At 56.2% G+C, this 15,052-nt stretch overlaps 1 protein-coding gene across 1 annotated transcript in view; it reads left to right on the top strand.

Annotated features, from left to right (window-relative positions):
* The first annotated feature begins 4,199 nt into the window (after positions 1-4,199).
* HTRA1 (HtrA serine peptidase 1) overlaps positions 4,200-15,052 on the top strand; it is a 46,721-nt gene continuing 35,868 nt past the window's right edge. Inside the window, exon 1 of the mRNA XM_045191577.3 lies at positions 4,200-4,842. Within this exon, the coding sequence (XP_045047512.1) occupies positions 4,365-4,842 (478 nt within the window). The 5' untranslated portion in view covers positions 4,200-4,364. The remainder of the gene's footprint in view (positions 4,843-15,052) is intronic.

The raw sequence follows: 15,052 nt of genomic DNA, 5'->3' as shown, positions 1-15,052 counted from the left end.
TTATTATAAAAAATTTCTTTTATATGCATATTTAAAACCCCAGCTTATCATTTCGAAGTCAGACAATCCTGCCCAGCAGGCAGCATGTTCTGACTGTGACCTTGCGTGGCTTCCCTGCTGCCCCCCCCACCGCGCACCCCCCAAGTCACAGAACACCGACAAGCTGTCATTCCGGCCTTGGTGGTGGCTGCCTGTGGCTCTGTTTGAGCTGTGTCTCATATTTGGTCATTGAGAGCGGAGAGGTTTGGCCACGTGGCAGGCAATTTTAATTTTCTAAAGCAAATATATCGGAAGGAGCCAATTAATGCAAACCTGGACCGTCGGTTTTCTGCAGTTGATGTGAGGGGAAGGTCGGTCTAAACTAGTGGAAGGTCTGAGGTACAGCTCTCGACAGGTGGAAAGGAAACACAGCAGCCAGCCAGGCCTGGGGCTGGTCTTTAGGGGTCCTTCTTTAGTTAATAGACGTGAACGTTTCATGATTTTGATGTTAGAAATGACAGTATTTCTAAAGTGCTTCAGAAGATCTCAAAAATATTTAAACACCCCTGCCATTTGTACTATTTTTGAAGGAGGAGTTTGCATGGAAGAAGTCACACTGGAATGAATTAATTGTTACAAAGCTGTTGGATTTTTTTTTTTACTTTGTATCCTATTGGGTTACATTAACTGCACCTTCTTTTAATTCAAAGTGCTCTTTACGCTAAAATCTAATAATGTTCCTCTGTTTAAAAATGTATATGTTACTGAATGCAGTTTTCCCCCCAAACCACCACCCCAGCTGCAGCAAGATGATTCCGTCAAAGCACATCCCCATCAGAAGCCCGCGGGAGCTTCTCATCAGAACCAAAGCCCAACCTCCTCAGGAGGACAGCCAGAGCCCTGTCCCACTGGGCCGTCCCCTCCAGCGGCCACCAAGGACAGCTTAAATTCCCCCAGCTGGGTGGACACTGGGGGTCAGGTTGGGAACGGTAGATTTCATTCTACTGGAATTGAGAGGTCCCGAAAGTCATTGGGTAGAGGGGTGATACGCTGTAGAGAGAGTTCACATCATTACCAGGCTTTGGTCCTGTGGATTTGGAAAGACAGTATGTGTCCCCAACCACGCTGGGTCCTTTGCGCATTTGGGAGGGAAGAGAACCCAAGTGGGCGATCTTTCTCCTCCTGGGCGGTGCAGTCCTGGTTGCTCTGTTCCGGTTCAGGAGCCTCCTTCCTCAGTCAAGGCTCTGGCAGCCACAGGGTGCCATTGTTTACTACTCACAATCAGACTTGACCTTGTTCAAAATTGAAGCTTAAATGCTGGATATTGGAGCTGCGGGGAGAACGGCAGGGAACTTGCTTGTGTGGCTTCCGAACTGCCCCATTTGTGCTGGAAAAATCCTCTCTAGGAATCGGTGCCAAGACCTGGTGAGTAAAAAATGAGTTTTCACAATGTATCCAAAAAATGCATCTTTTAGAAAGAAACTATCTTTATAAATGGCGTCAGAGGAGGAAGACAGAGAGAGCGAGAGAGAGAGAGAGAGAGAGAGAGAGAGAGAACACCCCTTTCAGGTCAGAGGCACTACTTACAGACGTGGCGATGTTGGGGCTAAAAGATCAACACCAGGCTGTGACACTGGGTTCCAGCTGACGTGTTCCACGTGCGCTGGAATAACGTGCTCACAGGGACACACACGCACCCTCCCGTGTGGACTGGTCAGGGCCCCGGTCACCCTTCCAGTGGGACTCCAACGTCTGTGACTCGGAGTCGAGGGACTTGTCGGGTCCTCTCTGTCAAGTCGCTCGTCTCGTGACTTGTGTCGCCGTCAGAGCAGCCTGGTGAGTGGCACTGGAGCCTGGGAGAGGGTCAGGGGTGCGAGCCTGGTCTCTAAGGCCTCGGCAGTGAGGATGTTGTTCTCTGGCGCTGCCGGGCCTTCACTCCACCTTCCGCTGGCTCCTGCTGACCACACCGCCGTGTCCTCCCCACTCCCTGGGCGAAGAGCCGCGTGGCCCCTGTGGTTTGCACATACTGGCCACGCCCATCACACACGGCCCCTAGGCTGTGAACGAATAGTGGTTCCAGTGCCACGAACGCCCTTCTTACTGTCCTCACTCCAGGCAGCCGCGCTGTCACCCCCCTTTCCTGGGGGAAGGCCCCTGAGGTTCTTAAACAAAGGAGCCCAAGGTCACAGAATTAAGGGCCAGAAGTTAGAGTTGGAGTCCAAGCCCATCAGATGACATGGCTCCCGCCTGCTAACCCAGCCTGGAGCCGGGGAAGGACCGTTCGGGAGGCAGGCCGAGCGCGAGCTGGGCATCGGGCCTTTAAACAGGATGGTGTGTGTCAGCAAATGCAAGTTCTTCCGCACAGGTGGTCACGTGTGCGAGATGAGAGGGTGGGTGGGGATGATGGGGGCTCAGTGGGACCCTCAGGGACTCACTCAGTCCCAGGCAAGGAGCTTGGAGACCCACCCAGCAACCAGTGGGGAAGATGTAGTCTGGCTTTAGCTCCAACGCTGCACAGTCTGGCCACGTGCCTGGGGGTGGAGGAGGGGGGCTCGCAGGCAGAGACCAGAGACAGTTTGGAAGGTGTCCTGGCTCAGTCTTCACTGGTGCGTGAGGCTGGGGAAGTCACTTGTTCTTTCTGCCCCCGGTTTTCTCACCTGTAAAAGAAGAGTACGGGACAAAAAGAATTTCTCACCAATTCATTCACGGCCACACCTCCGCTTATTTTATCTGTCTCCACTGGACTGCAGAGCGGACATTCCTTACCTGCTGATTCCCCTCCCTACCCCACCCCACCCGGCCACCCCCTGTTGAGTCATCACAGCTAGCCAGCTTATCAGCAGAGGTATCCAGCCCTCTCTCCAGGATCCAGCCATGAATAACTTCTGGCGCAAGGCCTCCCTTCCGGCAAGGTGGAGGTCTGGCTTTAGGAAATAATGCCCTGGGGGCTGGGCACGGCATCGTCTTTCTTGCGTCCCAGGTCATTGGACCTCCCGCCTTCCGGCTCTTGCTCCCAGAGCCCCTGGGCACTCACATGGATCACATGTGGGAGGTGCTTTGAGGGGCTGTTATAAATACTTGAATGTCACGCTACTGAATCTTTGTTGGGAAAGGCGTGCACAAGGGAAGGACAGGGGAAGAATAGTGCAAAATTACTTAAGCTTCCCTCACCCCTCCCATGCCTACTGCACCCCAAGGTGCACACTCCCTGGCCATGGAGAGGTGCTCCCTTGGGCACCTCTCTGTGCTGGCCCCTGCATGGCAGGGTATGTGTAAACCGCCCTCTTCCGGGGTCCTTGGGAGAGAGCTTGGCCCATCTGCTGCATGTGGCCCGGAGGCTGCAGCCTGATGGCCTGGCAAAGTCTGGGGACCCACCTCCAGGATCCCCACCCCTGCCCCTCCCCGTGACTCACGTCTGTCCCAAAGGATGCACCCAATACTCAAGGGGAAGAGCAAAGGCGAGCCATTTTATTTAAAAGCCAGACTATTTAGAGAGAATCATGCATGTGGTGAAAAACTTACAGTACGAGCCCCTCTCCCACCCAAGTCTCCCACCCCCCGGGGCCCTTACGACTTTCTCCCATCTCCGTCCCCCATCTCCTTCCCGAGTGATTTGTGCAGGTACAACAGGCACGCATCCCACCCACAGCTTTAGAAGGAATCAGGCGCAAATTACGATATTCTAATCACTTCGCTTTTCGTCACCTAACCGTGGGTCTGCACACAGGCTCTCTACCAGCCCCATGGGCGTCGCATTCTTTGTACGGCTACACAGGGCCCACGGTCGCAGCCGCGAGTTCTGGGCAGTGGGTGAGTTCCAGAGAGGTGCCTGCCAGCGGTGCCACCATCGCGCAGCGCCACCTCCCCTCCCCACCACTCCACCCCTCTCTCCGCAGCCAGGGCAGGGCCCCAGCTCAGCAATCTGCGGGAACTTCAGGGACTCTGGTGCGAGGGACCTCTATAGCTTTGCCCATTGCAAAGTCTCCTTAGTTTTAAGGTGGCAAGTTGTGCTGAGCAACCCCACAAAAGGCGAGTTAGTGGTACCCGTAGATCGGAAACGTTGCCCCGCGGAAGTGGCCCGAGCCCCGCCCCGCCCAGGCCCGCGAGCCCAGGCGTGCCCGCCTGGCCCCTGCCGCAGGCAGTCCCAGGTCCAGCCGCCCGCCCTCCTGCCCGCCCTCCAGCCGGCCCCCCTCCCGGGCTCCGTGCCCGTCCCCAAAGCCGCTCGTCACCGCCGTGAGGCCAATGGGCTGGGCTGAGCGGCCGCGCGCACTCTCACCGCTTCCCCAGTCCCTCCCGCGCTCTCCCGGGAGCAGCTCTCCAGCTCTGCAGCCGTCTCCGGCCCGTCTCCCGGCCCGCCGCCTGCTGCCGCCGCAGTCCGAGCCACCATGCAGCCCGCGCATGCCTCGTCCCTCCCGCAGCGGCTGCTGTTGCTGTTGCTCGCGGTGCACGTCTCGGTGCAGCTGCCCAGGTCCAGCCACGCCTCGCTAGTCCCCGCCGGCTGCCCGGAGCGCTGTGAGGCGGCGCGCTGCCCAGCGCCGCCAGGACACTGCGAGGGTGGCCGTGTCCGCGATGCGTGCGGCTGCTGCGACGTGTGCGGTGCGCCCGAGGGCGCCGAGTGCGGCCTGCAGGAGGGCCCCTGCGGAGAGGGCCTGCAGTGCGTGGTGCCCTTCGGAGTTCCCGCCTCGGCGACCGTGCGGCGGCGCGCGCAGGCCGGGCTCTGCGTGTGCGCCAGCAGCGAGCCGGTGTGCGGCAGCGACTCCAACACTTACGCCAACCTGTGCCAGCTGCGCGCCGCCAGCCGCCGCTCCGAGAGTCTGCACCAGCCGCCGGTCATCGTCCTGCAGCGAGGCGCCTGCGGCCAAGGTACCTGCGGGCGGTGTTCCCCACCCTGCCCCGGCCGAGCGTAGCTCCGGGGAGCTTCCAGGTCTCCCCATCCCGGCCCCAAACTGCCCCTCGCGGGACTGACGGGCAAACCGAGGGGCAGGAAAACGTTGCGGGATGTTCAGGCACCCACTCGCTGAGAGAGAAGGGCACTGACCCCGGGCAGTATGCCGCGGGCTCCCCCTGAGCCAAGCTTTGCGCCTAGCCTGCGGTCAGTTCCGCACCCGGTGGCGCCCAGCATGCTGTCCTGCAGTGAGGGTGACGGGCGTCCCACCTGGTGGCCAGCTGCTGGGTGCCCTGAGGGGAACCCCACAACAACAGACCCGGGGACGAAGATAGGAATGTGAGCAGACGGGAGGAGGGAAGTTCGGGACTGGGGCAGGTAAGTGCCTTGTGCCAAGCAAGCTGGAGTCGTTGGGATCACAGGGACTCGTTTCTGCCGCTTTCCATTCTGCAATACTGCTCGGCATCTGACTCCTCCCGCCCCTTTACATTCACTTTATTATGGATCCCGCCTGTGACAACTTCAACCTTTTATTTGAAAGGAACGGTGCTGCCGGTGTGGCGCCCAGGTCTCCGCAGGCGCCCGCCCTGGCTGGGCACGGGCTCCTAGCTGCCGATGCAGCAGAGGCCTGCCTGCCGGCCTTGCTTCTCCGTGTTTCGAGCTAATCCTCCAAAAATGAAAGTGGCTCTTTCTGAATAAGCTGAACGGACTGTGGGGTCATAAAAATCTGAAGAGGTGGAGGTATGAGGGGTTAGGGATGAGGAAGAATTGTATCTCTTTTCTCTTTTCTGTATCAACAAGCCCTGTCTCTGGTGGTGGGGTTGCTGAGGGTGGAGAAACCTTCGGAGACCTTCCAGAAGGACGCTTCTCCTCTCCAGGCAGAGACCATGTGGGTAAACAATGTGGAGTTCAGCTGCGGCCAGTCCAGCCTTGTAGGGATGGGCCAGCGGGGCTTGGCAGTGTCCCAGGCTGCGGCCACCCTCTGTCTCCCCACCATGGGCCGTGCATGGAGAGGGGGCAAGGGGAGCCCAGCAGAGGGGATGGTCTGGGTTTTCTTTGTGGGACTGTGACTAACTAGGACCTGGCACAGTTTGGCTCACATGGAGGGGAAGGTGCCAGGGAGTGTAGGAGAACTTGGAGAGTGCAGGGAGTCTGTACCCACCTTCAGGAAACAGCCTGGTTCAGGGGCGGAGGAGAGCTCTCCGCAGAGGAGTGAGTGACCGCAGAGCCTGGGCCTGCCATGGTGCCCACCTATTGGTGCACACCTATTGGTGCCCGCTCTGTGCTCCAGCCCTTGTGCCGGAGGTGCTGCACGCGGGACCTCACTCTGTCTTCACAGCTGCAGGAGGAGGGAGCCCCTGCTACTTTCCCATTTTTCAGGTAGAGGAACTGAGGTTGCATTACGTGCCCAAGGCCACTCAGCCAGAGTTTGAACCCATACAGCCTGCTCCAAGCACAGTACTCAGGCCCAGAGCTGTTGGGGAGAGGTCTGGTGGGAGGAAGGACGTTTCCAGAAGGCTGGGATGTGCATCCCAGCTGGAGTGGGGCACAGCCTGAGCGAAGCCTTGTTTGGGAAGTGGTGAATTGACCCGTGCATCTGGCGTCAGGGGCGAAGCAGTTGCTGCCCGGGGTCCTGAGTAACTGGCACCTAATGTACTGCCAGTGAGGTGAGTCCCTTAGTGACTTGGGAGTTGGCAGCCATTCGTAGTCGCTGTGTGGAGGGAAACAGGTTCTCTCCCGGAGTCAGGCCCTCAGCAGGCTCCCTGGAGAGCCGGCCAGTGGACAGCCACGGAAGGATGCGTGTGGCCCCGAAAAGGGGGGATGACAAAGAGGGTGCAGCGCGGTACTCATCCTTCACTCTTTCTTTCTGCAAATATTTGTTGAGCTCTGCAGGGTGTCTGGCGCTTTTTGTCTGTTTGTCTGCCTGCTAGCCTGCCCGCCTGCCCGGAGGAGGTGCCAGATAGGCATGCGGATGGATGACGAATGGATGAATGGATGAAGAAACAAGTGCTGGAACTATACAGCTATCCAGTCTTCCTCTAATGGGAGGCTTCCCCCCTCTTTCCCCCCCCACCCCGCCCCGCCCTGCTCTAACCCTGTGCCCTTGACCTTGCAGAGGTGCCCCTGAGGATAGGAGTCTGGGAGCCAAGACTTCATTCAGTTGCAGCCCTGCCCACCTGCAGGTCACTTGATGTCATTGTTAAATGAGGTGACTTGGCCGCCTGCTCTGGCTGAAAGGGTTGGCAGGAGTGCTGTTTTAGCTGGGAGTTGGGTGGGGGTGGTGGTGGCAGGGCATAGGAGGCCCTTTGGAGGAGGTGCTGTTGGACTAGAGGCCCGAAGCTGAAAGAGCCCTGCCAGGAAGTGAGGGAGGAGCCTCAGAGACAGGAGGCAGGCCCACGATTTCCAAGATGCTGGGGAGGGCTTGTCTGGAGCAGAGAGGAAGGACGAGGGAGGGAGGAAGTGCCCTAGGGCCGGAGGTCCCTGGGCTGGTGAGCAGCGTTTTGGAGGCAGGGTGGGTCTTTGGATGGTAGAGTGTGGTGTCCTTCAAAAAAGAGCTTGTTTGTCTGTCTGTGAGCTGTTTAACAAAGATTCCAGGGGACATCTCTAATCATGGTCCCGGAATGGAAGGCAAATCACCTTTTCAGGAAAATCCACGCTGCTGTCAGGGTTTGGACGGGGAAGTGTCCAGTTGTACTAGAGAACAAAGGTCTGCCCGCTCCGCTGTCAGCAGTTGGGATTAGTTTAAAGCAAAACCTCCGTGCTGGTCAGGAGGTTACAAAAAAGGAATTGTAATTAACAATAGTATAATAACACGGACTAACGTAGGTTTGGTGCCCTTTCTGTGGCAGGGATCTCTGGGCCCAGTTGACCCTCCTGCCGTCCTGTGAGGGGTGGGGTGGCCGCCCCGTGTCACAGCTGGGAGACAGAGGCCAGGGCAGCACCTAACCCAGGACTTGAACCCACACATCAGGTCCAGAGCCTGTTTCCCAATCACCATGCTGTGTGCTGACGGAGACACAGAGGTTCTAAGCCAACCCCAGCTAAGCCGCAGCTAACAGCTGGATAAACTGCTCCAGACGGCCATGGCCTCGAGATGCAACACGAGGCACATCCGGCTCTCGGGCCTCAGGCATGGGAGCCGGAGGACAGGCCGCCCCTAGTTGCCTGCAGCGCAGCCCTTGCTGAAGAAAAGCAAAAGAACGAGGGGCTGCAATAAAGACGCATCTGAGGCGGAGCCCCGGGCCCTCAGTTGCTGGCAGGGAGAGGACTCCCAGACCTCGGGGAGCCCGGCCTGGGTGGGCAGCACTGCACACTCTGCTGCAAATGCACGTGAAGCCAGGAAACGGGCCCAAGAAAGACTCCCAAACACCAGAAGCCAAGTCCATTTGTCCTCCTGGTACACACTCCAGGAAAGCCCACCCGACCACAAACAGCAGCCCCGATGAGCCCAGGGGTCTCCACGCCCGGGGGCGCCCCGTGCTGGTCCGTGCACTGATGCCAATGAGGGAAGGCGTCTGAAAAGGTGGAGGCTGGCCGGGCGCTCCAGGTGGAGAGTCTCAGGCTTAGATGTCTGTAAGACACAGTTCACCTGGACTGGTTATCTTCTTCTTTTTAACCTCAGCTGAGGACATGTTTGTTACTGATGTTAGAGAGGAAGGGATAGAGAGACATCGTTCGGTTGCCTCCTGTACGCTCCCCGACCAGGAATTGAACCCGCAACCCTTTGGTGTCCGGGTTGACTCTCCAACCAACCGAGCCACCTGGCTAGGGCAGTTGGTTATCTTCTTTTACTCTATGTTGGGTTTGCTAAAGAGTTAAAATATTAAGGTTTTATAACATTAGCAAGTCAACAGTGAAAGCCAAGCGTTTGAGTAACTGCACTCCATCCAGAGAGCTGTAAATTGGTTGCATCAGAACCTAAAATAACTGCCTTTGGTAATCGATGGCCGGGGGACCGTGAGCTGACTGTGGTCGGAGGCCCGGCAGCCTCGGGACTGCGGGGCTGGGTCCTGAGTCCGCGTGGAGCCGTGCGTTCCTGGACACGGTGCCGTGCCTTGGAGCGAGCCATCAGACTTTCCATGAGCTTGTATTCGAAGTGAATAAATAGCTCTGGTCAGGCTTAATTTGAAGACGAAATCAAACTTGGCAGGAGTTGAGGGTTCCTTGGAAGGCCAGCTGGGGTGGAGGGACCAGCGGGCGGGCAGGCAGCTAGCTCGGGCCCTTCCTCGGCTGTTACCTGACCAGGTGACCCGCCGCCGACCTCTCCGTGCCTCTGCTGTGATGGGATTGGACCAGATGATCTCTGGGGGCCCTTCTGGCTGGACTGGGCTATGATTCATGTAAGAAAACCAATCAGTCTCTGGAGAACTGTGGTCACCTCATCCCTGTTTCAAAGGCTGGGCTGACTTCTTCAGGAGTTCATTTCTTTCTTTAAAATTATTGATGGTTAAAGCCAAGGTTGTCCTTGAAGGCATGTGGCCCATTTTGGGCCTGGTGGCCTTGTGCTTTGTTCAGCTTTGTGCTGGCTGCTGCAAGGCCCTGGATGGCTGCAGCGGTGACAAACCCACCCCCAGGACATGAGCTCCAGGGAGCCCAGTGCCCCTCGAGGCTTCCCAGGGGCTGGGAGGCAGGGCTGCGGGGGTCCGTGGGTCCGTGGGAAGAGGTCCCTCCTGAACCATTACATGTCTCCTTCCCCACCCTCCCTGCCTTTAAGAAAGAAAATCAAAGAGAAACAGACGTGTAGCCATTCCAGCTGCTTTTCCAAAAGGCCCCTGCACTGGCGGGAGAGCGGGTGCTGCTGGGTGACATGTATCTGACGGGCATGGGCCAGGACAACACGCAGCAGGACAGACGTGAGTGGCAGCGAAGAGGCCCATCTGTTGCTGCCGAGGGGCTCAGAGTTCAGCGTTTGGGATCAGTGACGTGAGGTGCATTTAGAGCATTTATTGAACACCTACCGTGCACCCAGAAGTGTCCAGGTTTGGGGAGTCAGTGGTGAGAAGGGCTGGGCTTCTGGGGCCAGAGCAGCAGTTCCTGACTGTGTGGCCTGATCTCCCTAAGTCTCAGTGTCCTCCTCAGCAAAGGAGCGATAAAATTAATGGCGTGTCCATCCACACCTTGGAGGGTTGTTGGAGGAAAGAAGCACCTAATCCCATGACCAGCAGAGAACTGTGCCGGAACGCAGTCAGCAGAGTTGGCAGAGCATCCTTACCCTCTACATCCTCCAGCTGGCCCGCAGGGAGGCTCTCGGTGGAGGAAGAGCTGTGATGGGCTTGTCTCCCTGGGGATGAGGTGGCAGGCGGGTTACAGGAGCCGGGAGGAGGAAGGGGGTGTGGCTTGGAATTTGTCATTAAGTAAGTTAGAGAAGTTTCTCTGGGCAGAGGGATCCAGTGACGACCTTGCCTGTCACCTTTGGAACCCCGCAGGGGTTGCCTGTTTCAGGTGGGAAGTACATGCCTTCTCCTGAGTGAAGAGGCCTGTGTATCTGGAATGCCTGGGACGTTACAAATGTCACCTCATGAACGACCCTTCCCTGGACTTGGCAATGCTCGGGAGATGGCAGTTGTCCAGAAGCCCCGAGACCCGCTTGGATGGTGCCGGGTTTGGTTTCCACGCTTTGGAAATTCCTCACAGGGAAAGATGGGTCACATCTCTGGGAAACAAAAAATAGTGTGGGAGTCCACGGACACTCTATTTGTGCAGAGTCCTAGGATGAAGCGTCAAATAAGCCTATTTCATAACAATAATTCTCATTATGTGACAGCCGCTGGTCCCTCACCAGCCGTCGGCCCTGTCTCCCGAGGCACGTGATGGTCTTGGAGGGCACATTGTTGTGGCTGGCGTGCTGGTCATTTGCAGATTTGAGTAAGCTCATCTTCGTGAGTCAGAGCCCTTGAGCAATATTTTCAGGCCTCGGGAAACTTTTAAAAGTTCATTGTGCAATCAGATCTTGAGAAGATGGTAGGCCCGCCTGCGTGGTGAGCTGTTCTGTTCTGTTTTTTTCTCCTTTCGGGACAGATTTTGGTGCCTCATCCAGCAGCCGAGTCAGCTCCGTGCCCAGGAGCAGCCGTGCCCAGGAGAGCCCTCTCTTTGGTGCCAGTGTTCCAAGTGGCAGTCACTGCTCAGTGGGAATGGATGGAGAGGGGGTGTTCTACCAGTTGAGGTTACCCAAGCAGATGGCTGCCAACTGGATTCGGAGGAGGGAGGACTCAGCATTTAGCAGTCACAGCTGCCTCTCTCTGGCACAGGCTGCACTATCCCGGGGGGCCTGGGACGGCATTCTCCGGGACAGCCTTGGATGGAACAGTGCCTGGAGAGCTGGGTGCTGATTGTGTGACCGGGCTGCCTTGCTCTTCCTTCATCGTGACTCCGGGAGGCGGGGCATTATCCCTGTCTCCTAGCAGAGGACAAGGACGAAGCCCTGAGAGGTGAATGAATAGTCTAAGGCTCCCAGCAGGAGGAGGAAGAGCCACGACTGAACCCCAGTCTGTCTTACTCTCCACCTGCTCCAGAGGCTCCTTTGATTCCAGTGTTACTTAGAGGCATGCTGTTTAATCTCCAAGTATTTGAGGGCTTTCCAGCTATCTTTCTGTGACTGATTTCGAGTGCAGTCCCCTGTGGTCTGAGAACATTCTTTGTAGGGTGTCTGTTCTTCGACATTTGTTAGGGTGTGCTTTGTGGTGCAGAGGGTGGTCTCTCTTGGTGAGTGTTCCATGTGAACAGCAGAATGTTCTGCTGTTGTTGGGTGGAGTGTTCTGTTAACATCACTTAGGTCCGGTGCACTCACAGCACTATTCAAGTCAACTGCAGCCTCCCTGGTTTTCTGCCTGCATGTCTATCAGTTCCTGGGAGGGGGTGTTGGGGTCACCTGAGTCAGTTAAGAGGCCCCGAACTGCTGGCTCTGTTAAGGTCCATGGTCTTAGGAAACCTGGTTCTTGCCCCACTTGGACCTTTTGGATGAGTGACTACCTCTCGCCAGCCTCTGTTTCCTCATCTGCAGCATGGGATGGTGTTGCTGCCCCGGAGACCTCGGAAGGACGCTGTGAGGTCAGATGGGTCAGCCAGGAGCATTGCTGTCGTAAGGAGTTAGGGTCTCCAGCTGGCAATCCCAGACTCTTTCAGGACTCCTGGCAGAACCTGCGCCAATCAGTGGAGCCAAGGATGGAAAAGCAAGAGGCTTCCTGGGCACCAGGACGTGGGTCTCCTCTGGGCGTGTTCCCTTGTCCCACTGAGACATCGTAGCTTGGCCAAGGTGACGGAATTGTCCTCAAGCACTGACCCTCAGTTGTAGGGATGCCAAAGGCAGAGATCACCACCCCTATCTTCCGGAGCAGACGCAGTGGTTCAAAACGGCAGAACCCCCAACGCCGCCCAGCTCGCACAGCTGTCTGCGCCTGTGGCACAGGAGGGCGTGCTCCTCACTGGGGGTCTGGGGCCTGCCTTCTGGGTTTCTCCGCTGCCTTTCGATGGAACTTTTGCTGGTCAAGAAAGGGCCTGAGTTGAGGTTGCTTAGACCCTAGCTTGACGTTTGTCCATCAGTTTGACATTTTTCACTCTGAGAAGAGTAGTAACCCAATGTGACTCACTGGGAACAACCCAGGTGAAGTCTGACACCAGCACAGAAGGTGTAGGCGGAAGGGTGGAACTTGAGACCATCTAGAAAGGGCCCTCTCTGTGGGGTTGTGTGACATTGTCGTCTGTCCCTGTGGGATCCCTTCACCGGCCAGCCATGTAGTCCTCCGTCCTCTGAAAACTCTCACTGCGCTCTTGCCTTCCACAGCCGGTCTCTGACCGTATCGACTCCCCGTTTTCATGTCTTCCAGCATCTTCTGGACAAGGGGGACACTGGTGGCTGGCCAAAGCCACCAACTGGCTTGTAGAAAGGACAGAATCCTGGAGGGTGAAACCTGAGTGTGGCAGGTCCTTGCAGGTACTATAGCCTAACCTGTCACTACAGCTGGGGAAACCGAGGCACTCAAAGGCAGAGGCCAGGGTTCACCCGCAGGATTTTCCCACGAAGCCAAGAAACAGTGGGTGCTTTTACTTAATCTCCTGTTATAAAATGATGCTGAAGGAAACTCTTCCCCCCAAGGGTCTCCGTGGGTTAGGAAAAGACCTGAAAGCTGTCCATTGAAAGACCGATTTCTCCTCTCAAGAACTCTAAGTGCATATTAATGCCCTTGAGCCATAATTACAGGGATGTTGCCGAGGGGGGAAAAAAAGGTCATTGTAAATCAGGGCTCAGATGCTTCAGTGTCTTTCAGGCTGCGGTTAGAGTCTCCTTGGGCGGAGAACACCATTTTTCCTCTTGGAATACGGGCTCCTGTAAGTCGACTCTCTCACCCTTGTTTAGACGTCCAGGGAGATGCATCAGCACACTTGCTCACAGAGCGTCCTGTATCAGCTTTTTCAAGTGGTAAAGAGAGTCTAATTATGACATCAAAAGTAAAGAGAAGCCCTGGCTGGTGTGGCTCAGTGGATTGAGTGTTGGCCTGCGAAATGAAAGATCGCCGGTTCAGTTCCCAGTCGGAGCACACGCCTGGGTTGCAGGCCAGGTCCCCAGTTGGGGGCATGCGAGAGTCCACCAGTCAATGTATCTCTCACACGTCAATGTTTCTCTCCCTAAAAATAGATAAATACAGTCTTTAACAGAAATAAATAGAGGAAGAAAGGTCCGTGATCCCACCATTCTCCAGGCAGCCGCGTCCTTTCTGTCCCGAGCGTCACACCAGCATCTAGCGAACTCTCGCCCTCTTCCTGGCCGCCTGCGCCATGGCCGCTGGTGCAGACCATACTGAAATGAACGTGTTCGCGTCCGTGGTTAGTTCTGTATAAGGCTTATTCCCTTGGGATAGGTACAAGTGCAATGACTGATGGGAGGATATGGATTTTTTATGGCTCTTGGACTATTTTGCCAAATTATTTTCCAGGTGTTTTATGTCCATGTTCATTGCCATCAGCTGTGGAATTATCACCCTCTTGAGTCACTGAAAGCTAGGGAAGCCAAAGAGAAACCCCCCAAAGAAATCCTTCAGGATAAGTGGAGCGGGGCGGTAGCAGACCCATCCTCCTGCTGGGTCAGTAAACTGCCTGGCCTGTCTGTATGTGACGTTCATTCTCAGGTTGATCTTGGGGGATGAGCAACCTGGAGGGTAGGAAGAGCACGTTTGCATTTTGGTTTTACCTGGGGATGGAGCTGTGGTCACAGGCTGTCTAACCTGGTAGGGGTCGTGTGGCTGGTGAGGAGCTGGGACAAGTGAGGGATTGTGAGGGTCTGAGGTGACAGGTGAGGCTGGGACAGAGAACCGGCCCAGGGCTTTCTGCCTCCCGGATGCCAGCTCTGTCCAGGACACAGGAGGGGCCCTGACTGTTTCTGTTTGTTTGGAAAAGTGAAGAATGTGTTTATTCAAATGTTTGATTCACACAGGCGGAAGGATAGCACAAGCCACGCATATCAAATCCAGTTTTCTAATAACCACATGAAAAAAGTGAAGAGAACCAAGTGACATTAACTATTTCTTTTTGGGGGGGTTCAGTTTTATTGAAATATAATTCACATTCCATAAAATGTACCCTTTTAAAGAAACCCACCGTACCTCCTCCCCCCTCCCCCAATCCCCGCCCCGCCCAACCCTAGGCCACCGCTAATCTGCTGTCATCTCAGCTGGATTTCCCTGTGTCCGGACATCAAATAACGGGTGGCCCTTTGGCACTGCCTCGCTCACTGAACAGTGTCTTTAAGGCACATCCGTGCTGCAGCCACATCAGTACTTCAGCCCCTTCCTGACCGAGTGGCATTCTGCTGTGTGACATAGAAGGCCGGACTTGTGTCTGATCTCCTCTCCGGGTGGGGAGTGCTGACCCCAGCCCAAATGTCACTTTGAAACTCTCCACCGCTGAGGCGGCAGTGACTGATTCTACGGGGTGACATCCGCGCAGGTGACGCAGGAAGCCCGCCCGGAAAATTGGAATACCCTATCCTGATGGGAATTACGCGCAGTGAGGGGAAGATCAGGAAATGCACTTGTCAGATTCGTGAGGTCATATAGGCTTTCGGGAGGCTGGAAAGGCTGTCGGAAGTGGTCTGGCCTAGCCTCGTCTTACTGATGGGGTAACTGAGGCCCACAGAGGGGAAGCGGCTTGTCTCGAGTGTCAGGGCCCACTTCTTCCTTCTTCCTTGAGACAGAT

The sequence above is a fragment of the Desmodus rotundus genome, chromosome 4, assembly GCF_022682495.2.
Source record: "Desmodus rotundus isolate HL8 chromosome 4, HLdesRot8A.1, whole genome shotgun sequence".
NCBI classification, from domain to species: Eukaryota; Metazoa; Chordata; class Mammalia; order Chiroptera; family Phyllostomidae; genus Desmodus; species Desmodus rotundus.
This window is presented reverse-complemented; position numbering and strand designations above follow the sequence as displayed.